General features: G+C 33.8%; 1 protein-coding gene across 3 annotated transcripts in view; it reads right to left on the reverse strand.

Moving 5' to 3' along the window:
• EEA1 (early endosome antigen 1) overlaps window positions 1–26456 on the reverse strand; it is a 139595-nt gene that overhangs the window by 44312 nt on the left and 68827 nt on the right. For all 3 annotated transcript variants that reach the window (XM_029204740.1, XM_029204738.1, XM_029204739.1), the window contains 6 exons: window positions 26006–26127; window positions 24722–24877; window positions 18936–19052; window positions 10160–10498; window positions 4091–4240; window positions 2957–3076 (listed from right to left, as the gene is read on the reverse strand). In XM_029204740.1, the coding sequence (XP_029060573.1) occupies window positions 2957–3076; window positions 4091–4240; window positions 10160–10498; window positions 18936–19052; window positions 24722–24877; window positions 26006–26127 (1004 nt within the window). The remainder of the gene's footprint in view (window positions 1–2956; window positions 3077–4090; window positions 4241–10159; window positions 10499–18935; window positions 19053–24721; window positions 24878–26005; window positions 26128–26456) is intronic.

The raw sequence follows: 26456 nt of genomic DNA on the forward strand, positions 1-26456 counted from the left end.
AGCCTGCCCACCACAACTACTGAGCCTGCGCTCTAGAGCCCACAAGCCACAACTCCTGAGCCCACGTGCCACATCTACTGAAGCCGGGGCACTCTAGAGCCCGTGCTCCGCAACAAGAGAAGCCATCGCAATGAGAAGCCCGTGCACCACGAAGAAGAGTAGCCCCCGCTCGCCGCAACTGGAGGAAGCCCATGCGCAGCAACGAAGACCCAACACAGCCAAAAATAATAAACAAAAATAAATTGATAAAAAAAAGGACCATCATTATTTTTCACCTAAACTACTGCATATATTAGTCTTTTAACTGATCTCCTGTTTCAGAATATTCTCTCCAAAATTCATGTTTTACAAAACCATGAGAATAATCTATTTAAAAATCAAATCTGGCTATGGCACTTCTAAAGACCTTCAATACCTTTCTATCTTCAAGCATAGATAGAAAGGCCTTCCATAAACTTACCCATGTCTAATGCTCTGGGCTCTTCTCCAACTCATCTCTAAATTACACTTTAAGCTCCAGCAAAACCTAACAGTTTCATTCATACCAGCTTCACTATTCTTTTCCTTGTAACTTCTACTTGGAGTATACTACTCACTATCACCATCTTTGCAACCCAGAAACATCTACACAAACTTTGCAACAGACTGCCCCTTCTAAGGAAATTTTCTGTAACTGCTCTTTTCCAAATTTTATCAGAGTTACATAACTGTCTTCTCTATGCTATCATAATAATTTTATACACATATATACACCTAGAATTATACTCATCACATCTCTTTAATTAGTTTTTAGGACTTTTCATAATGAGAGACTTTGCCTGGCCTCTTTGCCATCCTTTTCTTATTCCTCTCCAGAGATTGAGAATTTAACTAACTGGAAAGCTTGGAATAAGGAATCAAGAATGTTTAACTCAGCCCCTTGCTCTCCCCTCAGTCTAAGAGACAACCTGCCTATAAGAAGGTAAAAGGCTGTCATTTCCAGCTTTGTCTGTGATTGGATGAATAAATTTAATTCTGCGGTACATTATAAGAAAGTCCTCTTGCCTGCAATCTATACCAAATTCTCTACCTCATCTTTACTACTCTATTTTTTTTGCTACTCTTTATAATAAAACTCCTAGAGTTAACTATATTCATTGCATCAAACTTCTCTCTTCCCATTTTCTTTTGGACCCTCTCCATCAGGCTTTTGCCCCTCCTTCTCTTTACAAATTGCTCTTACCAATGTCATCAGTGACTTCATGTTGCCAAATCCAGTAGGATTCCCAGTCTTCATCTTGTTTGACCTCCATCCTTCCAACTACCCAAGCCAAAATCCTTGGAATCATCCTTGACTTCTCTGCTGATGCCCCACATCAATCTATCAGTAAATCTGTCAGCTTTTAAAGTATATCTAGAATCTGACCATTTTTCACTACCTGCACTGTTTCCACTCTGATCCAAGCCATATCATTTCTTGTGTCAATTATTATAGTAGTCTCTTAGCGAATTTCTTTGTTTCTACTTATGTGCCCCTACGGCCTACTCTCAATACAGTAGCCAAAGTAATCCTACGAAATTATAAGTCCGATCATACTACTCCATTGCTCAGAATCCTCCAATGATTTCTCATCTCACAGTAAAATCCTTAAAATTACTTATGAAGCTCAACATGTTCTGATCCTCTGTGATCTCTATGGCTGTGATCCCTATGGCTTTTAACTCTCTTATCACTCACACCACTCCACTCACTGGCTTCTTGAGGTTCTTGTACACCTTCCCTTCCTTTAGATCTTCTCAAAGATGCCTTCCCTGGCAACCATATCTAACATTGCAGTCCCACCTCCAGATCCCCAGATACTTCCTACTCCCCGTCCCTTTTTTCATCTCCATAGCACTTCCACCATCTAACACACTATATATTTCGCCTATTTACCTTGGCTAGTATTTGTCTTCCTCACTAAGCTCCATGAGAGCAGACATCTTTGTCTATTTTCTTTGCTGCCATATCCACAAAATCACTTCCTTGGCTAAGAGTAGACATTAATATATATTTGTTGACTGAATGAAAGAACAAATAAATGAATACAATATTTGGATCTCTAACCACCTGACTCCCATGCCACTATCCAAACTCAGAAGGGAAAGAAAGGCATATTACTTACTGCCTCCTTTCAATTCCAACATTGCTTCTGTGTGTCTATCATTAGATTGCCATTTCCTAGAAGGCAGGCACTGTGTCTTACTTAGCTCTCTAATTTCAGTGCTTACCACTGGGCCTGACACACAGTGCTCAATAATATTCAATGAATTAATGAAAGACCAAAGAAATAAATGAATGTCAAATTCAAATTCATTTCAAACATGTGGGTACCGTCTTCTGCTCACCATAACAAAAGAAAAATTTAACTTATTTCAATCTTCTGAGCTATACTATAGAATCTGTACAAATTTAACTCAGTCACATTTTCTATACCTACAATTCCAATGTTCATATGATAGCTCTGAAACCGGGAAAGACATGACCAATAAACAGTAAGTTCTATTGTAGGAAATACAAAATGTTATTTTTTACTGAGGTAAACTAAACTGAGAAATTTTATTTGCATTTTTAATTTCTAAAATAAGGTATTTTTAATAAACAATAATAAATAATTTATTATGTATAAATAACAATTTAAATAAATAATATATTCTATTTAAATAAATTTAATAAATTTCTTTAACAGAAATAAATTTTAAATTTTTATATAAATTTATAAGTAACAAATCTATTTATAATAAATATTTTTTAATATTTTAGAAAAAATTTTCAACAGAGCAATCAAAAGAAAAAGATTTTCTGATTATCCAGATACTGAAAATTATCAAAACTCTTCATAATCAAGTACTTTGCATTATCTAGTTTCACCACAACAAAAGGATAATGATTTGGTTAATTTTTGTTTAAAAGGCTAAAAATTCAAATACTATTTACCTGAGCTTCACGAAGTTTTGCTGTAGTGCTTTGCTGAAGAGCTTGTTGTTCTTGATGCTGTTGCTTTGTTTTATCTAACTGATGCTGCAATTCTGTGGAATTTGTTACTTTTTCCTTCAACTTAAAAAAAAAATGAAGACTGTCAGTTGACAACTTAAAGGCATAATGCTAGCATATAAATATTTGGTAGTACTTCAGATCTCACAATTCTCAAGTCTGAAGAGAAAATTCAATTCAAACAACAGATAAAAATCAACTTTAAAAGCAATATCTCATTACTTATAGAATCATAATCTCATGATTAAGAAATTATTCCTTAAGAATTGATTCTCATACTGAAAAGTATAAAATTCTTTCTCCAGGTTGGCATTTAGTTTATTATTGTTTTTATATACTAATATGATCAAGGTATTAATTATATATTTATTTTAATTAATTATATAATTATTTTTGTAACAGTATCAATATTTGTTTTACTTTTTTCACAACAATCATAATTATCACTTATTGGGAAACAACAGCATGATCTACCACACTAAGATTTTGGGTCTAGAAGAAAATCTTTTGCTGAAGCTACAGATTTTAACTCTCAGGGTTTGTTCAATTCTAATGAAAGAAGTACTTTAATGATAACTTTTACTTTAACCAAATAGCAGTTACCATTTTTGCCAACTACAGCTTAAATTAGGATAGCATACAATCTTATGTTTAATTTTTAAAAGAGAAAAAATCCTTAAATGCAAACTCAAAGTTTACATGCACCAACTACATGTCATTAATGCCCTCAGCAACTGTTCATTTTTCAGGGCCATTAGGAATTGGTCCTTCCTGGATAGGAAGACTCTTCTTGAGCAGCCTGACAGGTTCACCCCGAGAATTTATCCTGCCTAAAGCTGAAGAGTAGCCTTCTTTGCACATTTTTGTTGAGAACTTTAGGGAATACAATCACAACAAAATGACTTAATGCAGTTAATAAATAGGACATTTTAACTGGGGAGAAATAAAAGTCCCAACTTAAAGTTAAAAAAGTCCAATTAAAGCTCTTGACCATAAAAAGATTAAAAACAATATTTAAGATGCCTCAAATCTATCAAAAAATGTACTAATGTAAACTCATTTGAAATGCGAGCTTACCTCTTCTTCTAAACGAGAAAGTTTGAGCTGTAGATCAGCCACTTGTTGTTCTTTATCCATCAGCTTTTCACTTGAAAGCTGTCTCTGTTCCTTCAGCCTACCATGAGCTTCCCCTAATTGGCGCTCTGTCTCCAGAAGTTTGCTATGTAACTTCAGAAAAGGAAAAAAAAGTAAGTACATATGTATAAACACACCTACAATCACCACCATTACTACTACCACCTACTTTCCAAACAATGTTTGATTTTTCACCAATATAAAAATAATATATTAATTTTCATGATACTTTAGAGGAACCTAAGATCCAATTGAATTTTAATCACATAAATTATGACTCATAAAACTGTAACCAAACATCACAGGTTTCAGGGTTTTTGCACGCTTTAAAAAAAAAAAAAAAAGCCAGCAAACCTGAGGCTCTTGTTTAGATATAAGTGTTGTAATCACTTGAGGAATTTAGATAAAACAAAACTTAAAAATTAAGACACTTAAGGCACATTCAGACCTATTCCACTGTAGTTTTTAGAATCCCAAAGTGATTCTTGTAGTTTTCCCATAATTATGAACCACCACAACTGACTTCTTACATTTGGGTACTGAATAGAGCACAAAGCATTCTCAAGTCCTCAAACTGGCACACAATTTCTAAATAAAATAGAGGAAAGAATAGTTTCTTAAAATATTAGGTGATTCTCATTCATTAACTTTAAAATTGCCACCTAGCTAAAACTAAAGGAGAAATTTTTCTTGGAGCTAGAACTATCACTTTCTCAAATTCCTTATTTTCACTAATACTACCAGAAATAACAGCTGGTTTCTCTTGTGGGATTGGCTGGGGGTGGGTCCATTAAAAAAAAAAAAAGTTTGTACTAATTTTAGAAGAATTACTGCACAAGTGCTGGGAGTACAGAACAAAAAAAGAGTGGCATGGAGATAAAGATGCAAGACATTCGGCAAAGCTTACACACTAAGAGTACTTCTACACCCCAGCCTCATAACACATTAAATCAAATCTCAGCATGTGCCTCAGCAAAACTGGAAATTAATAACAAGCATTCAATACAATTGCTTTCAATCAAACCCATTCACGTTAAATCTGAAAATATTAAGAGTCTATAGCCTTTGTGTCATATATACACTTATATGCTCTACACTTGCATATTTCTCCATAAAAATTCACAGTTGGCAAGGAAAAAAATAAAGTTCTATCAGAAGAGTGGACACCCACTATTTTCTTATGCTATGAAGCAACCTGCAGCTGTCAAAATATATCCTATCATCAATAAAGAAAACCAAAGTGGATTTCTAAAGTAAAGCATGCTTCAATCTAACTAAAACAGGAATCAGTAACAGTTAAAGAAAAGACATTTATTTTATTCTTGTCCTAAGCCAGCACCCTGACATCTCTCCATTTTCTTCTTCTTCTTAAAATGCAGTGAATTAGCACTGTAGTAACTACCCAAACCCTCTCCTTCTCACTACAAGAAATAGATCCAATCCTGGTATGTGAAAGCAAAGGAGGCCTTCAAAGTAAATTCATATTTCAAGCATCTAAGTGCTTGATCTCTTACAGACAGGCATCCCCTACATCTAGTTCCTGAACTCGTTGGATAAGAATCACCCAATATCATTATTAACACAAAGATAATCAGACTTCTCCCCTAGAAGTTTAGATTTAGTACATTTGAGCTGAAGCCCAGAAATCCATGTTTTCATAACAAGAATCAGATGATATTTAGTTTCAGGAATCATTTGCCAAAAAGCAACACTTTAAAAAGCAGCAGTTTTCAATCTCAACTACACAGTACAATCACAGGAGAAACATTTAAATACACCAATGCCCAGGCCTATGCCAGAGATTATGGCATAACTGAGTGGAGGATGAGGCCTTGATATTGGTAATTTCTTAAATTTCCCCAGGTGATTCTGGTGTGCAGACAGAGTGAAGAACCACCAAATTAAAGATAAGTGTTGCTCTGGATGTAGAAAACAAACTTATGGTTCCCAGCGGGTGAGGCGGGGGGGTGGAATAAATTGGGAGATTGGGATTGACATGTACACACTACTATATATGGAATGGATGGCTAGTGAGGAGCTACTGTGTAGCATGGGGAGCTCTACTCAATACTCCTCTGGTGGCCTATATGGGAAAGGAGTCTAGAAAAGAGTGGATGTGTGGATGCATGTGGCTGATTCACTTTTCTGTGCACCTGGAACTGACATGGTATCGTGGGTCAACTATACTCCAATAAAAATTTTTTATTAAATAAATAAAGATAACTGTTGCTCTGAAGCGAAGATTTACTAAAGGGGTAAAAAAAGAGATATATTATAAATAACTGTCATTATATATTATAAATAACTATCATTCTTTACTGTACAATCCTGATAAATCCCTGATCTTTAATAAAGAGATGAATCTCAAATCAAAGCTGCCCAAGGGTGTAAGCAGGCCAAAATCCCTTAAGCCGTAATGCCTATATCATTTTAGAGTAAATATGTTAAGGAAAAAAAAGGATAAACTAAGAGCAAAAATAATACATCCTGGAATTATTAATATAATGGTCTATCCTAAAGTTACATTTTGAGATATACATACATGTATATGTTCTCTGAGAAATTTATTTTTGTAAACTTATATACATAATTCTTTATTCATTAAGTTCCAATTAATGTTTGCTAAGTGCCAGGCCCTATTCCAAATGCTTCACAAATATTAACTAATTTAATCCTTATAATAACCCTATGAAGACAGTTCCATTCTTATCCTCTTTTTGATAGATAAGCAAACTGAGGTACAAACTAAATAACTTGTCCAAGCTCACACAGCTTGTAGGCCACAGAACTGGAACTCAGAAAGCTGGTTCTTAAATCCACACTCATAAACCACTATGCTATTTGAGATGGCATGTTAGATAATTTTTTTAAATTAAGTTGGACATATGGGTTGGGGAGTGGGAGATACAAACTACTGGGTTAGACAGGCTCAAGGACATACTGTACAACATGGGGAATACAGCCAATATTTCATAATAACTGTAAAGAAAAAGAAACCTTTAAATATTGTATAAAATTTTTTAAAAGTTAAAAAAGTAAACTGATGACTAATTGTTTAATTACATAACATCATTATCTGCATATCCGTGGCTATTTTAAAAGTGCTCACGAACACAAATATGAAGAATATGGGGTACTTTGTTTTCAAGTCCTTTGTTGACAATTGACAGCTATCTATTTTTGTCAGCACTGATATGAGAGCTGAGGATACAGTAGAGAGCAAAACAAACCCAGTTCATCCCTACACTCTTTAAGGACGCTGAAAGAAGGTTTAAGGTGAGGTTCACTTCCATTCTTCCAATAAATACTTACTGAAAGCTCTAAGTATAGAGGCTGATAGAGTACAGAATAAAACAGATTCCTCAAATTAAGTAGCTCACCGTCCAAAGGGAATGGTAGATAATATACAAGTAAACTAACTATACAATATAAAGTATTATAAAGAAGAAGCTTGCTGGAATAAAGTAGGGTCCAGAATAAATGGAAAATAAGCTATTGAAATAGAATGGTCCAGAAAAGCTTTATTGAGGAAACAATACCTGAGCAAGCCTTATGAAGAACTGAAATCAAGAACACTCTAAGAAAAAAACATGGGCAAAGGACCTAAGGCAGGAAAGTGCTTTGAAGTGTTGGGTGTTTGAGGAACTGAAAGGAGCTCAGTATGGTTGCTTCATATGTTGAAAACAGACATAGTGTGGACCATACTACACACAAGTGCTTACATGACCAAGTAAGATATTTGGATTCAATTCAAAGTGTAAGCAAAGCCACTGAGGTGGTCAAGCAGAGGAATAAAGTGATATCCTTCACATTTTAAAACAAGGCCTCTGGCTTCCACACGGAGAATAGACTAAGGAGGTCTCTAGAAAAAGGAAACCTGTAAAAAGGCTAACAGTAGCCCAGGTGAGCAATGGCAGCAGCTGAGATTAAGGGTGGTAGCAGTATAGATGAAGAGAAGTGGACAGATTTGAGTCATGCTTTGAAGGTAGAATCCAGACAGTATGCTGAAGAGAAGAAAATAAATGGTATCACTTCAAGGTCTTCAGTACAACCTCTTTATTTTGTACAGAATTGTGACTAAACCAAATAATTAGGTACATTCAAGTCTTTGAATAAAAATATTGAGTAGGTTCTCAAAAATTCCTGATGCCCCTCCACCCACTGACAACCAAATGAAACCCAAATTCCTCAGCCTGCTATTCAAAAGCCTGCATAATAAACTTCCAAATGCTCTTTGGATTCAAAATAGTCCACTACTATTACACATACCCTATCCTCAGAGCAAATGCGTGTCCCTCCCTGGTTCTTGTAATACTTCCCTGCCTCTAGTTTACTTTTCTGCCTGGAAGACCCTCCTGCCTTCAAACTGCTACTTGTCAAAACCCATTCAATATTCACAATTTCAAGCACCATCTCTCACACAAAGCTTTTTTTTATCACATTAACAGGACAAAATAATTATACAATATGAAGTACTATGGGGCAGGGGGGAGAAAACAGGAGAGGAACTCTTCCAAATTCCCATGGTATATGAGATCATTTTATTTTAATTCTCACATTCATTGGTATAGGATAGTACTTGCCTCATCCTCAATGAGATTTACATAATCATTTAGGGTAGGTACTGTTTCCTTTTTCATTTCTGTATCTCCTAATAAACAAGGCATAGTGTCTTTTAGAAACCATAAATGCCCCATTTGTTCATTTGAACTGAAAAGCAAATATCTAAGTTATATTTAAGTTATTCATTGATATCCCCAAGCCTCTGTTTCCTTCGATTATGAATGCCTGCATTTGTTCATTCACTTACTTACTAAAACATCTGCTGATTAATAAGCAAAATGCCAGGTAGTTGGGATAAAAAATGAATAAGACATGGTCTCTGCACCTGAAGAGTTCAGAGTCTAGTGAAGAAAGATACATAAGTTATGATAATATACTATACTGTGATAAGTAAAACAATCAAGATATGTAAATGCTTCGGCTTCCCTGGTGGCGCAGTGGTTGAGAGTCCGCCTGCCGCTGCAGGGGACACGGGTTCGTGCCCCGGTCCGGGAAGATCCCACATGCCGCGGAGTGGCTGGGCCCGTGAGCCATGGCCGCTGAGCCTGCGCGTCCAGAGCCTGTGCTCCACAACGGGAGAGGTCACAACAGTGAGAGGCCCGTGTACCGCAAAAAAAAAAAAAAAAAAAAAAAAATATGTAAATGCTTAAGCCATCTCTGGAGGGGGTGGTGGTGAGAAGTGGCAATATGCAGAAAAAGATTTCTGGAAATGGGACAAGTGGAGTAAGTTGTATTTATCAGGGAGAAGAGAAATAGGAAGAGTATCTCAGGCTAAGAAGACAGAGGACTGATGCCACAAAGCCAAGTATCACTGCCCTATAAATGAAAATAGTTGAAAATTATCAAAAAAAAAAGTGGCTGAGGACTTTAATCTCCCCCAAATTTCCATTTTTCTACCAACTTCAATGTTACCTATAAGAAATAATTAGAATAGAGAATTCAAAAATTAAGTTAATGGCAAAGTCAAAACTTCCATGAAACTTGAGAGATATTATTTACCTATAAAAAATAGTTGTTAGGACTAATTTGTTTTCTTCTTTTAAAATATCTAATTTTTATACTATTGGTTTAACAGTAATTATATTTTTAAAATTTAGTAACAAGAAAAGAAAAAAGATAAGATTAAATAAAATGATCAACAATTTGAATTATTATAATAGCTAATACCTGCTGAGTACCTACCATTTACCAGGTACCATTCTAAGCAATTTATATGTATTAATTCATAAACACTTCACAATAATACTATATGATAGATACTATCATTTTAAGGGAAATTGAAATTAACAGAAATGAGATCTGACTCAACACTATAGGTTGTGAAAATTAAGAGTTTTTTTTTTAAATGACAACTTTTTTAATGAACTATATTATGATCAAACAACCATCAAACACACTAAGAAGAAACCATAGGGGGAATTACAATAAATAAAAGTTAACAGCTCTTACTTGATTAATTTCACTTTGGAGTAGTAATCCATGCTGTTCCTTTTCTTCTCTCTGTTGTTGTAGCTGTTTAAACTCTGCCTTAAGATGCTGGTACTTGGTCTCCACTTCTGATAATTCTTCTTTGAGCTTTTGAGTAGCCTCTCCCTTTTCACCTAGCTCTGCCTGTATTCTCTGCAGTGAGGTTTCAGATGCAGATAACCTTGACTGAAGCTGTTGACAATCTAGGTCTTTTTGATGAAGGCTTGCTTGTATATTCTTTTTACTCATACATTCTTCATTATGTTTCTCCTCTAACTGAGTGTAGTCCAGTTCTTTCTTCTGAAACTTTTCAGTCAAGTTCTGAAATAACAATTTAACAATTTTTTTCCTTTCCTAATATTTTTAATTATTCTAATTATTCAAATAATCTTTAGAGCAATATCATTTCCTACTAAATGTTTTAGTAAATATTATAATATAAACACAGTGAAAATATTTAATCAAGAAGAATTAAACTGTTATATACTAACTTATGGTTTTATTATTGGTCTACTTGACTAAGCTCTATTAATATAATTTAAGAATTACCAACAAGATTTTGACATAAAATGAAAACACTAAAATCTACTAACTAGATTCTTTAGGCTATGCAACATATTTATAATCTCCCATTTGAGTTAAAAATTGAAACTACCCCTCTATTATCAAAAATTACTTTAAGTAACAATATGGCAATTCTGATTTTTGGCTTTGCAATTTCATAATTGGTAAGAGCTTTAGCAATAACAATACAATTTACTGCTCTAATATGCCTGATTCTACTGATTCCTCATTTTTGCTCTTTTTTACAAACATCATTTTTAAGAGTCACAAGTTTAAGACTTACTCAAATTTCTTTCTAGGTGTGTAAAACAGTGATCTTTTTTAAAAATATCACTTACCTGCCTTATATTTGTTATTTTACTCAATACTATCAAGTACAAAATATAAAAATGACACCTCCAATCAAAGATCTGGATCAACCAGCCTAATCAAATGTTAAAGTCTGGGCTCAGTGGAGTTTTTACTACTAATATTGAACATTTTTAGTCAAGATATTTACACACAAGATATGGATCAGAATTTTGACTCAACTCTGTAAGAAAGATAGCCAGGAAAAGAAGCCACTATAAGCACCTGATGAGTCAATCATGGACATTTATTATACTCATTTTTATATACAGTGTGCTAGAAGGGGATACTACAGAAATAGTGGAGGGGAAACAAAACTTCTGGCCTTTAAACAGACTATAATCTAAATGAAACATATTTAAAAATTTTTTTCTAAGTTAAAACATAATGCACAAACACAGATTAATACAAAAGCTGTGTTAAATTTCTCAAGTGCACTATTTTTTTTTAAATGAAAAGAGCAAAGTCAGGTGGGGCTAACTAGTAAGTTAAAATCACCTGAAAACAAAGTTTGAACTTGGTAAATTAGTGAGAGGAGTTAAGGACAAGGTATATATACATGACTCATGCCATCTGCTCTATACAAAAAGACACAAAGGAACAGACAAACAAGTTGCAAGAGGGGACACAGGGGAGTAATAAATTTAGATAATAGAGTGGGAAAGGCAGCAGTAATGGTTCTTAAACACATGTCTGAGAAAAAGTTCATTAATGTAAATTACCAAGTAGAAATATACTATAGAAAAAGCAGTGTCAAAAAGATATATGTCAGAAAGACAAAATGGGAGACAAAGTAAAAAGAGCACCCAGAAGTTTTCAGCAAAATTAGCAATTAGCAATTAGTTGTGTCCTGACTGACCAACAGACACAGAACAAAAGAGGTAGAGCCAAAAGACTGGAGAAAAAAAATAATAATTTTGAGTCAAACTACTTGTTAGGAAAGTTCTCTTTTTATAAACACTTTTTTGTCTTACTTGTTAGTAACTCCACATCTTTCTTGACTTGATTTCATACTTTTTCTTTTAAGAAAATAATATTTATTTTAGAATTCATAAGCTAAATTAAGTCTATTCATTGATCATTATAAATGCCTTGCATCTTTTCAAAGAAAATTCTAAGTTACTAAATTTTATGAATGCAACCATGCTCACAAATACTTGGGTGGGATACAATTTTAAAACATGCTACAAAAATTAAGTCTAGTAGTGAGCCTTCCTCATAGGCTTACTCATAAAGTGCCCAAGTAATCCTACTAGTTCTATACATAAAGGACCCCTCAGACAGCTTTACTCTTTAAGAAGCAAAAATACATTACAACCATTCACTTTAAAATTCACTTATTCTAAAAAATTAATCAAAATCTTCCTGCTTTATTGCACAGATGAGTTAATTAAATTTTATTTAAAAGAACCTAAACCACTTTATTTTTAAATAACCTAATCCACTCACATTATATATTTTTTATATGCAAAAGGTTTACTATATCTAGTATCACAAACTTTTTATCCTTATTATGGTCTTCTCATGGAATCTGAAGCAGAAAGTCTAGTGAATACATGGTTTTTGAAGACTGATTTTTTTTAAGTACAGTAGAATCCATTAAAGAAAACAGTAATTGCACTTTCACTTCTCCATATTAATCCTTACAACAAAAGATGAGATAGACATTATCATCCCCATTCTGTGGATGAAGAAGCTAAAGCTGAAAGAACCTGATATGACTTGGCCAGGTAGCAGAGTCACATATGATGATTCTAAGTCCAATAAAGTTTTCACAACACAATTCAGACACTCCGTAAGTCAATTCAGGCTTCCCAAAGCATACACTATTCAAGTTTAAATTATAAAATGAATGTTAAGCTTAACTCATAACATAATTATCATTTGAGTAAGCAAAATTCTTTCCTTCTGAATGTCCAGTCCTCTTTTGACTTCCTCACCAATTGTTCTTTCAACATATTTCCTTACAGAGACAATTTCCCTGTATTAGACTCTGTTATTCACTTGTTACTAGCCCAGGTAATGAGAAGAAATGCAAAAAGAATGGCATTTTTTATTGCTTGATAGCTTACAAAGTGGTTTCAAGGATCTCATCTCGTTTGTTCCTCAAAACAGCTTTGTGAGAAAGAACAAACTGAACTACTTGTACCTCTCCAACATCTTATATTTTGTGCTCTTACATGTCCCCATGCCTTCTGTATCTAGCTCTCAAAATGAAATGCCATTAACCCCTCTGCCATGTGACATGCTCCTAAGCACCCTTAAAGACTAAGCTAAAGGGACTTCCCTAGGGGCGCAGTGGTTAAGAATCCGCCTGCCAATGCAGGGGACATGGGTTCAATCCCTGGTCCAGGAAGCTCCCACATGCTGCGGAGCAACCACGCCCGTGCCCAAGCGCCACAACTACTGAGATTGCGCGCCAAAAACCCGTGACCCGCAATGAGAAGCCACCTCAATGAGAAGCCCGCGCACCGCAACGAAGAGCAGACCCCGCACACCACAACTAGAGAAAGTCCGCACACAGCAACAACGACCCAACACAGCCAAAAATTAATTAATTAATTAATTTTAAAAAAAACAAACAAACAAGACTAAGCTAAAAAGTTATGTCTTCAACAAGAGTCTTTCCTGATTTACTAGGCAATAAGTTAGGAAAACATCCACCTTGGTCTTGACTCAACTCTGTATCACAAAACTTACAGTAAATAAAAACAGTAACAACAAACATTCACTGAGGTGCTTACTCTAAGCCAGGCAGTGGTCTAAGCACTTCAACATCTATTACTTTTTTTAATACTCATATCAATCCTAAGAGGCAAATAAGTATAACAGTACTTCTTAGCAGAAGAGGAAAGAGACTTTGAGAGGCTCTGGGTTACAGCCAGTCAGTTACAAAGCTGGCATTTAAACATGCCTTTCACCACTGTACTATGCTGTTCACCTCAATATACCACTTTGCAATACAGTGGTAATACACAGCAATACAACTACTTGCCATATCTGGCTTCTGCTTTGGCCTATGAACATCTTAATACTGAGACTGTGGGAAAGCGGAGAGCAATGAAGGATGGAAAATGGGTAAGAGGTGAGACCCAAAAAATAACTCAGTCTCTTACAATGACCTATATTGGTTATATTAGTAGCTTTAAATAAGCATATGATTTTGTTCAGAATTTATATGGAAATAGTTAATTAAATTGAGCTGCAGAATTTTGTTTAAATGTCAGCATATGATTCTTATTAGAAACTAAAAAGGAAATTTCTTCAAGATTCCTGGCTTGTTTTTAAGTTTTCAAAGCCAGTGATTAAAAAACACTGGTTTAATGCTGAAAATCTTGACATTAACAAAAAAGTAACTATTTTTTCAATTCATTATATTTTATAATGTTATCTATCCACCTTGATGCTGCCTATGACCCACAAAAGCTGCCCAAGGCATTTCATTAATAGCCTTCAAAAGACCAGGCACAAGGGCTTCCCTGGTGGCGCAGTGGTTGAGAATCTGCCTGCCAATGCAGGGGACACGGGTTCGAGCCCTGATCTGGGAAGATCCCACATGCCACGGAGCAACTAGGCCCGTGAGCCACAATTACTGAGCCTGCGCGTCTGGAGCTTGTGCTCCACAACGAGAGGCCGCAACAGTGAGAGGCCCACACACCGCAATGAGGAGTGGTCCCCGCTCGCCACAACTAGAGAAAGCCCACACATCGAAACGAAGACCCAACACGGCCAAAAATAACTAAATAAAATAAATAAATAAAATTAAAAAAAAAAAAAAGACCAGGCACAGAGATTTCCAAATTCGTAACACTTGGATATCACCACTGTCAACAATCATGGTTTGCCAAGGACTTGGGTGAGGAGAGGTGGGGGAGCAAGGATAATAAAAAAAGGTAGATGCACATCTGTCCTTGCTCTAACTAGTGAAAAAAATCCTAAACAGGAAAACACTTAGAAAAAAAATTTGAAGTCTTACTTATGTAAAGATTATTAAGATTAGTAGAAAATCCTATTATTCCCTAATCAAAAATATCCTAATTTTACCACACTAAACCATCTTGAGTCCATGTATTATTCATAAAAAAAAACATAGTACTTCCTTTAATAGTGTGAATGTATATATGCATGTGTGAATATATATATATATATACACACAATCTGTGCTTCATTATCCCTTATTAATAGTTTAATGCTTCAAAAATACAAAATAAATTACACTGATCATAAACATCCATTGTGTGTACACCTCTAGTAAATTTCCAAGAGGTAGAAGGTCAACTCTGAGCTCAAAGAAATTAAAAATCAAACTGAGGGACAAAGATAAAACTAGAGTATATGTGGAAGTTGTCTACATATAGCTTGACAGGAGGGAAAAAAATGGGGTAGGGAGACACAGAGGTTTTCATAAAACGTAAAAAAGATTAAATTTTAAAAACCAATCAGTACCAGGAGTATACGGAAAAATGGACAATGGTAAACTGGTATAATTACTCTGGGAAATAGTTTGGGATCATCTAGTAAATTTGATTATGTATATAGCCTATAACCCAGCAATTTCACATGAGACTACATAACAGAAATTCATACACAAATGCATGAGATTTGTATGTGAATGTTCATAGCCGCAATATTTGAAATAGCAAGAAAAAAGAAAAACTGTGAAAAAATAGGAAGTATATTTGGGTCACTTCTGCTGCATACCAAATAATATAACTGTCATACAGAAGAGCATTTATGTGATTGAATTATAAACTGAGCTAGTTGCTTTTTTCCATGAAAAACCATTTTTAAGAAAGACAAACTATGACTATTCAGATTTGGGGAGGAAGAAAATCTGTCACTTCAAAGGATAGAACTGATAGTATTGGTTGCCAATGATAAAATTCAAGCTTCCAAATGAAGCTTAGAATTTTGGAAAACTTGTATCCACCACTATGACCTTGACACTTCCTCATACCCATAAAGTATTCTAAGATTGATGGTGATATTGACAAATGTGATTAGTTTTATATTGTACAATGAAATGTGTCAATATTTGGAAATAAAATCTGCATAACTCAGTGAACCAATATTTTCCACATGACTAATGCATAACGTTACAAAATCATGCACAGGAAAGACCCATGCAAAAGGCAAGACAGAGAAAAAATTTTATTGTTACAAAGTACAAAAACTGCATTACTATGGTTTCAGATTCTACACTGTAATTAACTTTTGAGAAACTATACTTTTGTTTCAGTATAATATCAAATAAAAATAGCTACAATTATCTGAAAAGGCTATTAAGATAGTCCTCCCTTTTCCAACTACACATCTGTGAGACTAAATTTTCTTCACACGCTTCAAACATATCACAACAGATTAAATGTAAAAGCAGATATGAGAATTAATTAAGTCATTAAAGCAAAGCCAACAAATTCACCATACCTCTGAGTAAAAATATTTAATAACTTCCTATTCCTCTACCACCAAAAAAATAAAGACATGGGGAAAAAAGTATTGATACCAATACCTGCCCTATCCCAAAACTAAATATTATCTGTTGCTCATCTTTAAAGAACCAAGGCGGAAAATATTAACATTACAGAATAAGAACAAAGTTGGAGGTCTCATACTTTCTGATTTCAAAACTTATTGAAACATACAGTAGTCAAAACAATGTGGTACTGGCATAAAGAAAGACATATAGACCAACAGAGGAAGACTAGAGAGCCCAGAAATGAACACTCACATACATGGTCAAATGATTTTCAACAAGCGATCCAGGACCATTCAATAGGAAAAGGACAGTCCTTTCAACAAATGGTGCTGGTGAAAACTGAATTTCCATATGCAAAAGAATGAAACTGGACCCTTACCTTACACTATAAAAAAATTAATTCAAAATGAGTCAAAGACCTAAAACTATAAAACTATTAGAAGAAAAGCTTCATGACGCTGAACTTAGCAATGATTTCTTGGATATGGCACCAAAAGCATAGCAACAAAAATAATTGATAAACTGAATTCTCTCAAATTTAAAACTTCTGTGCATCAAAGGTGTGATACTGTAAAATATACATTTGGTCCTGGTTCCCATTTCTGGAACCAGGCTCCTAAAACCCCAGGAATTCCCTATGTGATAAGAGTAATAAAGATATCCTTTGCTATTCCTAACAAGCCCCTTTCAACCACCTATGAGTTCGTATTAATGAGGTGATTTTTTAGAAAGCCCTAAGGATGGGGGTTGGTTGCCAGGGGAACCAACCTTGAAGAAAGGGTTAGAACTTTCAGTCCCACCCTGACCTCCAGGGAGGGAAGAGGGGCTAAAGGTTGAATTAATCACCAGTGGTCAATGATTTAATCAATCATGTCTGTGTAGGAAGGAAAGGGTTTTGAGAAACTCTGAGCTGGTGAACACGTGGAGAGCACCCAGAGAAAGCATGGAAGCTTCAAACCCTTTCACACATATCTCGCCCTATGCATCTCTTCCATCTCACTGTTCTTATGTTATGGTCATCTATAATAAGCCAGTAATCTAGTAAGTAAAATGTCTTCCCAAATTTTGTGAATTACTCTAGCAAATTAATCACACCGGAGGCAGGGGATTGGGAACCTCCCATTTACATAGCCAGTTGGTCAGAAGTACAAGTAACAAGCTGGACTTTCAATTGGTGTGTGAATTGGGATGTGTGGCGGAGGTGGGGTTGGGGTGCTCAGGCAGCCCTGCAGGACTGCACCCTTCCTCTGTGGAATCCGATGCTAGCTCCAGGTAAGCAGTTTAAGAACTGAGCTAAACTGTAGGACACCCAGCTGGTGTTGAGAACTGTTAATATACGGAACATCCTCACATCCGATGTCAGAAGTGAAGGTGTAGTACAGTATTGAGAGTAGAGACACACAGGAGCGTTTTTCCTTTATAAAAAGATACAATCAACAGAGTGAAAAGGCAACCTAAGAGGAAATATTTGCAAATCATATATCTGATAAGGGGTTAATATCAAAAACATATAAAGAATTCCTACAACTCAACACAAAAACACAAACAATCCAAAGAAAATTACATAGCCAACAAGCATATGAAAAGATGCTCAACCTCCTAATCATTAGGGAAATGCAAATCAACCATGAGGAGATACCACCTTAACACTCAAAAAAAAGAAAAATAAAAATCACAGAAAATAACAAATGTTGGCAAGGATGTGAAGAAACTGTTGAATCCCTGTGCACCGTTGATGGGAATTTAAAAGGATACAGCCACTATGGAAAACAGTATGGTGATTTCTTCAAAAAACTGAACATAGAATTACCAGTACAATCCAGCAATTCCAATTCTGGGTATCTACCCCCCAAAAATTGAAAGCAGGATCACAAATAGATATTTGTATACCCATGTTGAAAGCAGCACTATTGACAATAGAACTAGCCAAAAGGAAGCAACAGATGATAGATAATACAATATGTACATACAATGTAATATAACCTTAAAAAGGTAGGAACATGAATGAACCTTGAGGACATTATCCTATGTGAAATAAGCCAAACACAACAAGACAAATACTGTATGATTACACTCATATGAGTTACTTAGAATAGTAAATTCATAGATATAGAAAGTAGAAGGGGTTTGGGGCAGGGGAGACAGTGAATGCGTAGTTGTTTAATGAGTGTTGAGATTTAGTTTTTCAAGATGAAAAGACTTCTGAAATTGGTTGCATAACAATGTGAATGTAAATAACACTTAAAAAAAAAAACCACACAGAACAAGTCATACTGTACTGTGCCAATATATAAATAACATACACAAGATTAAAGTTTAAGATCTATAAAATCAATTCACCATTACATGTAGTTTTTAAATTCTTACCTGATTTTTTTGTGTTAATTCATTAACTGAACTTTTAAGTTTTTGTAGTTCCTGCACATACACAGCAACTTCCTGGGGGCCTTTGGCAAGTTCACTCCTCAGCTGGTCTATTGTAGCCTAAAAGGAAAAAAAGAAAATTAGAGTAAACTAAAATGAAAAAGGAAATGAAAGCATCCAAAGGTTTTCAGATTACATACATTTTTGTCGTTGTTGTTGAACTGAAATAACTCAGAAATTTCAACCTGATTCTTTATCTTACCAGCTCTACATCTTTTCTGGCTGAAAATTAATTTTTAAAATTTATCCAAAATATACAACTTCATTTATTTAATAATACATGAAATGAAAAGCTGACATCCTATTTTATGTGTCTGAAGTAAGCATCAAACTGCAAACTTGAATTTACTGGCTTTAAATTCTATACTTTAATCCTCCTGAATTTAAAAAGGATATGCAAGTTATGTCTATATTTTCTCCCAGTTTCTGTGCACAGCCTTTTTTTTTACTTCAAAATCATGTTAAATGCAACAACCAACATCGAAATACCTTTGAAAGTGGTGATTCATCTTTTGGACTGTAATGGAAAGTATTTGTCCAAAGAAGTTATCAAACAGAAGCTATATATAGTTTCATTAACCTGGATCACTCTATGACCATGAATAATAGCTGGGTATGAATTTGCTTTAATGCATTTAATATTGTTTAAATGAAAATTAATGTCTATTATGAAAACAATGGTTTAATCATTTAATAAATAAGGTAAGAGAAAGATAAGCAAAGAGCCTAGAAATACAAGCTTCCTATACATGAAAGCTTCAACCACTAGAGAGAGACTAAGTACTGCCTTTTAAGTATGGTTTCCTGCAAGTGATATTAACAGAACTTTTTCATTTCTAATACTGCTTACTGGCTTTACTTTTTACATTCTTAACATTACGATTATTTTCATTGCCTATATTCTTCATCAGTAAATAAACCATAATATGAATACAATAAATTTCTTAATTTTTTTAAATGAACACATTGGCAATTACCTATATCATACATTACAAGTGAGTACTTTCATCTTCAAGGAAAAAATCTTAGAAGGCTACTAATTTATTGTGACAATAATGCCAAGTGATCTTTTGCTACTTCTTTTGGAAAGCCCTCCAGAATGTGTGGCCCTTTTTTTTGTTAAAGGATTCTCATTATAATAAAACCAAATCCACTGTGGATGAAGGGATAAGGATAATGGATGAAGGTATAAAGTTTTAGAAACAAACTAGTAAACAAGGTAACTGAACTGAATGATTAAGCACTTGGGATTATTTTAATAACCATAAATTAATGAAACTAGTTTTTTGAGTGCTTTCCAAACTGGTTTAAAGTCAATAAAAAGAGGTTTCAAAAATGTTTTGGGGAATGACAGCATGTCTGAGATGTTTATGACCTGATTTTTTAAGGAAAACATGTATATAAAATATACTTCAAAGAAAATATTTAAATATTCATGTATTTTTAACTGTGTTCAAGTAAAAAGTGTATCCTAAACACTTTCTGTCTTGAACTGGTCATGTAACGTTGAAATGGATATAAGTATTGGAAGTTTATTTCAATTTGCTATGTCTAACAACTTTGAACCTCAGAATCACTTTCTATCAGCAATATTATGGATGTTAATAAAAATATTAGGAACAATCCAGCTACTTTAAATTAGTATATTTTAATCATGTAGTACAAATGCCTACTTATCACACAGGAAAATAAATTGTCATATTTAAATCCCTACTTCTAACTCTCTTTCAAAGGAATTACTAGAATATTTCACACATAATAAACAGAAATAAGTGTATTAAAATGCAAATTTTGAGTATATTTCATTAAAATACCATGATTCCACATTAAAGTTTATAAGATACAGTTAGCCATGTGTAACATCTATCTAGTATCTATCTTGCTGATAAATGCCAACATATAAAAGGAACTAAACAAATGTAAAGCAAATGTATCCAAAATTATTTTGTTATATCTTATACCTTTTAGATACAGTAACATAAATAATTTTATAATGTATCCTTCGTACACTAAATATGTATATGCTTCTAAACTAGAATTTTTAAAAATATAAAAGCAAGCATTTAAAATTTTTCACTTTACTCAAGGGGGGAAAAAAGAAAGATGTGGGAAAAGTATACACCTAAAGGTACATTTTAGTTATGGGGAAGGAGAGGAACAGGAGTGAATTATAGGACACTTTCACTCTCTCTACTGCACATTATGAGTCGTTTTAATTTTTGACAGTGATCATGTTTCTATTTAAAAAAAATAAAGACTGAAGACAAAATTTCAAAGGAAATAAATACATTCACTATAGCAGTATCACTGGGTGAAATTCAAAAAGAAGGTTCTTCAAGTCACACAGACAGTCCTCACTAGTTAATAGGACAAGCTCATCTGTGGCTAGAAATCTTTAGCACTTGCACTTCCTGGGAATGCTGCTCCCAATTCTTCACCTTGCTTCTTGCTTACTTCATTCTTCTCCCATGTATCCTCTTTGAGGATACCTTCCCTGATCATTCTATCTAACATTGTCCCACGTTATTGCCAGCCCCACTACTGTCCATATCCTGTTTTGTTTTTCTATATAGCACTTAGCATTAACTGACTTTCTATCATGATTTGGTTTACTTATATATTTGGTTTCCACAAAGGAATATAAGCTTTATAAGAGCAGGCACTGTATCTTATTCACTGTTGTATTCCCCACATGTAAAATAGTTGCTGACACTCAGGCATTCAAAAAATACTCGCTAAAGGGATGAGTGATTCTATCTCCAAGAAGTTACTAGATATCTGTACACAAGGAAACAGTATATAAGACCCTATAAAATAGTTTGCATTTCCTTGAAGCCACGTTATTGAATTTAACATCGAATTTTTACTAAAAAATTTTAAATTACAAAATAATTAAGGAAAAATATTTCACGCAAACCTGCTAGTGCTTTAAGATTATAATTATTGTCCTAATATTCTACTAGTTTTAGAAAATAATCATTTTAAAGATGGTTAAAAATTTGCTTGATTAATAAAACAAAAATGAGCATATGTTTGAAGTTCTGAGATTGTCTTAAAACACAAAATTGCCATATGGTGCTATGGTGCTATTAAAAGTAGTACTAATATTAAAAGCCTTCCAAAAACACATTACCTCAAGTTTAAGCATCTCCATTAGAAAGCAGAAAAAAATAAAATAAAATGATGGATGAAAGGTGGAAGACAAGACTGACAAAAGTACACATTGAACATACAATAAAAAGTCCAAACACACCTCTAAATCTGATCTCTTATACTAGCTTACTTTTAAATGATACTTAAATGCTCTCTTTAGTAACTATGCATGAGTATAATCATACTTATTCCATCTCTTCATAACCTTATTAGCTTTAAAAATTGGGATTCAAATAAGTATATTTGGAATACAAATAAAATTCTTAAAAAATCATTTCCATTAAAGACAACACCAAATATAAGTTGATGACAGCTTTGATATGTTTAATAATGTAGATTTTTAGGAATAATCCTTTTATTAACCTTAATTTCTGATCTAAAGAAAAGCTAATTATTTTAAAAGTACTTTTAAATGCTTTAGAATGAGTTATTTTTCTATATGCCTTCTAAAATATCTAGATTTTTTAAATGTCAATGAATTCCTAAGTTATATTTTTAATGAAAGGAATGGAACATATTTAACAATGTATAATACCAGATTGTATATCTTGAGCCTCAACTAGAAATACCAAACAAATCATTATATTTTTAGTTTCTTTAATTCCTTTGACTGTTTTGTTTCTGATTCCAATGTTTTAGGTTCAGTAAAGCAGTAATATATAAAAGTTTTTTTTCTATTAAGTTCAAGTTATATAATTCACTAACACACTTAACTGAGAATAAATAGAAATGAATTTTAATAAATTAATAAAATACATGCCAGTTTTCAAGGAGTAAGCAGAAGCTAAAAACAGTTATAAACAAATAAATGAGATGGAATATTTAGACAGTAATTTTTTTTCATGTGGAAATGGTATTAGACACAACTCAAAAGTATTTTAAGCTATACTCAATACAAATATACAATATGTCAAGATATAAAAAGTAATAAAAATAAGTATTAGATCAAGATTAATAGCACAAATTTACTTCTAAGGCAATCACCAGACCACCTAAAATGGGAAATAACATGATATAGAAAGAACACGAGTTTCAGACCAAACTTGAGTTCTAATTCAAGCTTCTTTATGTTCGGTGCATGACCTTGAACAAGTTATTTAACCTCATTGAGCCCAGATTCCTTAAATATAAAACAAACTTAATACTTAACTTACAGGGTTAAAAGAAATTTCTACACAAGCATTATCTGGATGGGATTTTACCTCATGAGACTTCTTTGACTCAGCCTCTCCTTGATTACACATTAGGAGCTTTTTATTGGCTTTGATAAATTCATGAACTCCCTGGAATTATTTGAAAATTTGTGGTACTATGTGTCATTGGGCTACAAAGATCACTTTTGGGAAATCTGCACCTGAAGTTCATAAACTTTAAAGTCTGAAATGTTAAGCATCATAAAGCCTCACATGCCTATGCATGTTGTACCCATAAACTTTCACCATTCCTCCACTAATAAGATATAGGAGGAACTAAAATAAAGTATGACATGGGTTATCTATAATATTTATACTCCATAGCTCATTAATAAGTTACTAATTATGAATAGAGTGGCTTTTAGATCACCAGCTGAAAAACTCTAAGAAAGAGATGCAAGTTGAAACGTCACTATAACAACTTTTTAAACTAAAAACATGAAAAACAGAGGTCCACATAATATATGGGAGCTTAAGAACTACACATAGTACTAGTTATAACAAAATACCTCCTATGATACAGTAGGAAGGACAAAGGCATTTTTAAGCAAATATATTTACTACACATCTTAGAGTTTGTCACATGCTGACATAATTATATAAGGGATTTACAGGCCAAAGTCATGCAAGAAATAGTACAAGAAACTGAGAATGTTTATCCTGGAAAAGAAAAAAACTCAGAGTAAATATGAACAGTCTTCAAATATTTCATGTGGAAAAGAACAGTTTACTATGTTTAATTCCTGAAAACTGGAACCAGTGCATGTAAATTATAGGGAAACAAATGCCAACTCAATGGAATGGCTGACTTAGGAAGAAATATGCACCCCCTACACCACCTAGCAAGAGTTGTAGATCACTTATCAGAGATGCTATAAAGGGAATTCCTGGATGGAGTGTTAGACTAGATGATTTTTATGACTTCTTTCAACCACAAAATTAAATAACTGATAAATGAAAAAGAAGTCGAATAGAAAATAAGTCTTAAATACTTTTTCTAAACAACATTCGTTATACAAATGAAGACAATGAAATCATACTTCCTTTACCCCTACCAAATTGAAATAAACTTAATTACTACTTACTGACTAGTCTGGAGCAAATTTAGCTTTAAATATAATTTCTATACAATATACATCATTTATTAAACAGAATAATACTCTTGTATGCAAACATTCTTCTCTAAGGCTCTAGCTTCATAGAGCAAATATTAAAAATATTGACTATCAGACCATATTGACTATATACAAATATTACTCAGACCAGATGAAAGAAAGGCAAATACTGCTTGATAGGTTCACTCGGAAAAATTATGGCTTCACTCAAGAGTGCACACTAAACAAGTTAACATAAATCTCATTTAAGTGCACTAAACTTCATTACCTGTGAGTGAGCATGTTCTGCTTGTAACTTTTTGCATTCATCTTTGAGTTTTTCAGATTCTCTCTCACGTTCCAAGGTCATGTTGTCCATTAGCGTTTGAACTTGTACCAGTTCTTTCTTAAGCACAGCAACATCTTCTATTCCAGGTCTCTGAAGCTGTGAAAGAACACATTTTAATTAAATATCACAGTGAAACTAAAATAACACACTTTTTTTTTTTTCTTTTTTTTGTGGTATGCAGGCCTCTCACTGCTGTGGCCTCTCCCGCTGCGGAGCAGACACGCAGGCTCAGCGGCCATGGCTCACGGGCCCAGCCACTCCGCGGCACGTGGGACCTTCCCGGACCGGGGCACGAACCCATGTCCCCTGCATCGGCAGGCGGACTCTCAACCACTGCGCCACCAGGGAAGGCCAACACACATTTTTAAAATAGTTTTACTACTAAGAAATCAAAATAAAACAATCTTTAATATCAATTACTAGATTCCAAACATCAAACACTGATGTCTTCCCCCAACCACCCTCTCCTTTTCCCGCTCTATCTTATACTTGATAGTATTACCACTCAAGGTACAAAATCACAAATTCACAATTATCCTTAGCACTTTAATTGCTTTCCTTTCCTTCACAAAGTATACCCACTGGTGATAACAATCACTTGATAAATGCTAAATTCCTTCATTTTTTTATCCTAGGAAACTGGTCAATAACATGAAGAAGGAACAGGTATAAGCATAATTTGGGTTTGTTGCAGGTTGAATACAGTTGATTCATTTATTCATATATTTCTTGAGTGCTAAATAAAGGACAGAAAAGAGGCAAGGACAGATCCAAAGTTGTTAAGCCTGGGGAGAGTGATGAAAATACATGGTACCAATGACAGAAATACAGTTACAGAGGAAACAGGATGACTTGATTTTATACTTGTTGAATTTGAAATGAAAGCTAGAAATGCAATCAGAAGTACCCGAAAAGTATAAATTTATACAACTAAAGTTCAAGAGATGGTAAGATCAGAGATGCAAATATGGAAACTACTAAAAAAGACACGATATTAAGATAGAAACAACAAAAATGTTAAAAGTCATAAATTATGTGTCATAAAATTCCATTTTTACTTTAAAAATCATATAAAGTATATACATTTACGTGGTAAAACAAAAGGGAATTTTTTTCTTTCCTCCATTCTACTCAAGCTGTACTTCCAAAAATGTTTCATCAGTGTATACATTTAATTTTTCAATTTCAAATAAGGTACATTCTAATAAATGGCTTCTAAATTACCAGTTCAGTCTTTAGATCTTGAATTATAGCTGCTCCTTTGTTTAATTCTTCTGTTAGATAGGTCACTTTTTGTTCAGCAGCTTCTCGAAGACTCCTTTCTTCATCATATTTTGACTTTACATCTAATTAAGGATAGTTACACAAATGACATGACATTAACTCTAGGGAAGAACAGTTTTATAAATTCTTGTATATTCCAGTATATATCTATATATCACTCTAATTCAAATTCACATTCCTTTGATAACCATATACAATAAAATTATACTTCTGATTACATTAAATGATAAACTATTTTTTTTTACTTTTTGAATTTTATTTTTATTTATTTATTTATACAGAAGGTTCTTATTAGTCATCAATCTTATACAAATCAGTGTATACATATCAATCCCAATCGCCCAATTCATCCCACCACCACCCCCAACCCCCGCCGCTTTCCCCGCTTGAT

Source organism: Monodon monoceros, unplaced genomic scaffold, assembly GCF_005190385.1.
Source record: "Monodon monoceros isolate NGI ecotype Baffin Bay Population unplaced genomic scaffold, NGI_Narwhal_1 Super_Scaffold_6, whole genome shotgun sequence".
NCBI classification, from domain to species: domain Eukaryota; kingdom Metazoa; phylum Chordata; class Mammalia; order Artiodactyla; family Monodontidae; genus Monodon; species Monodon monoceros.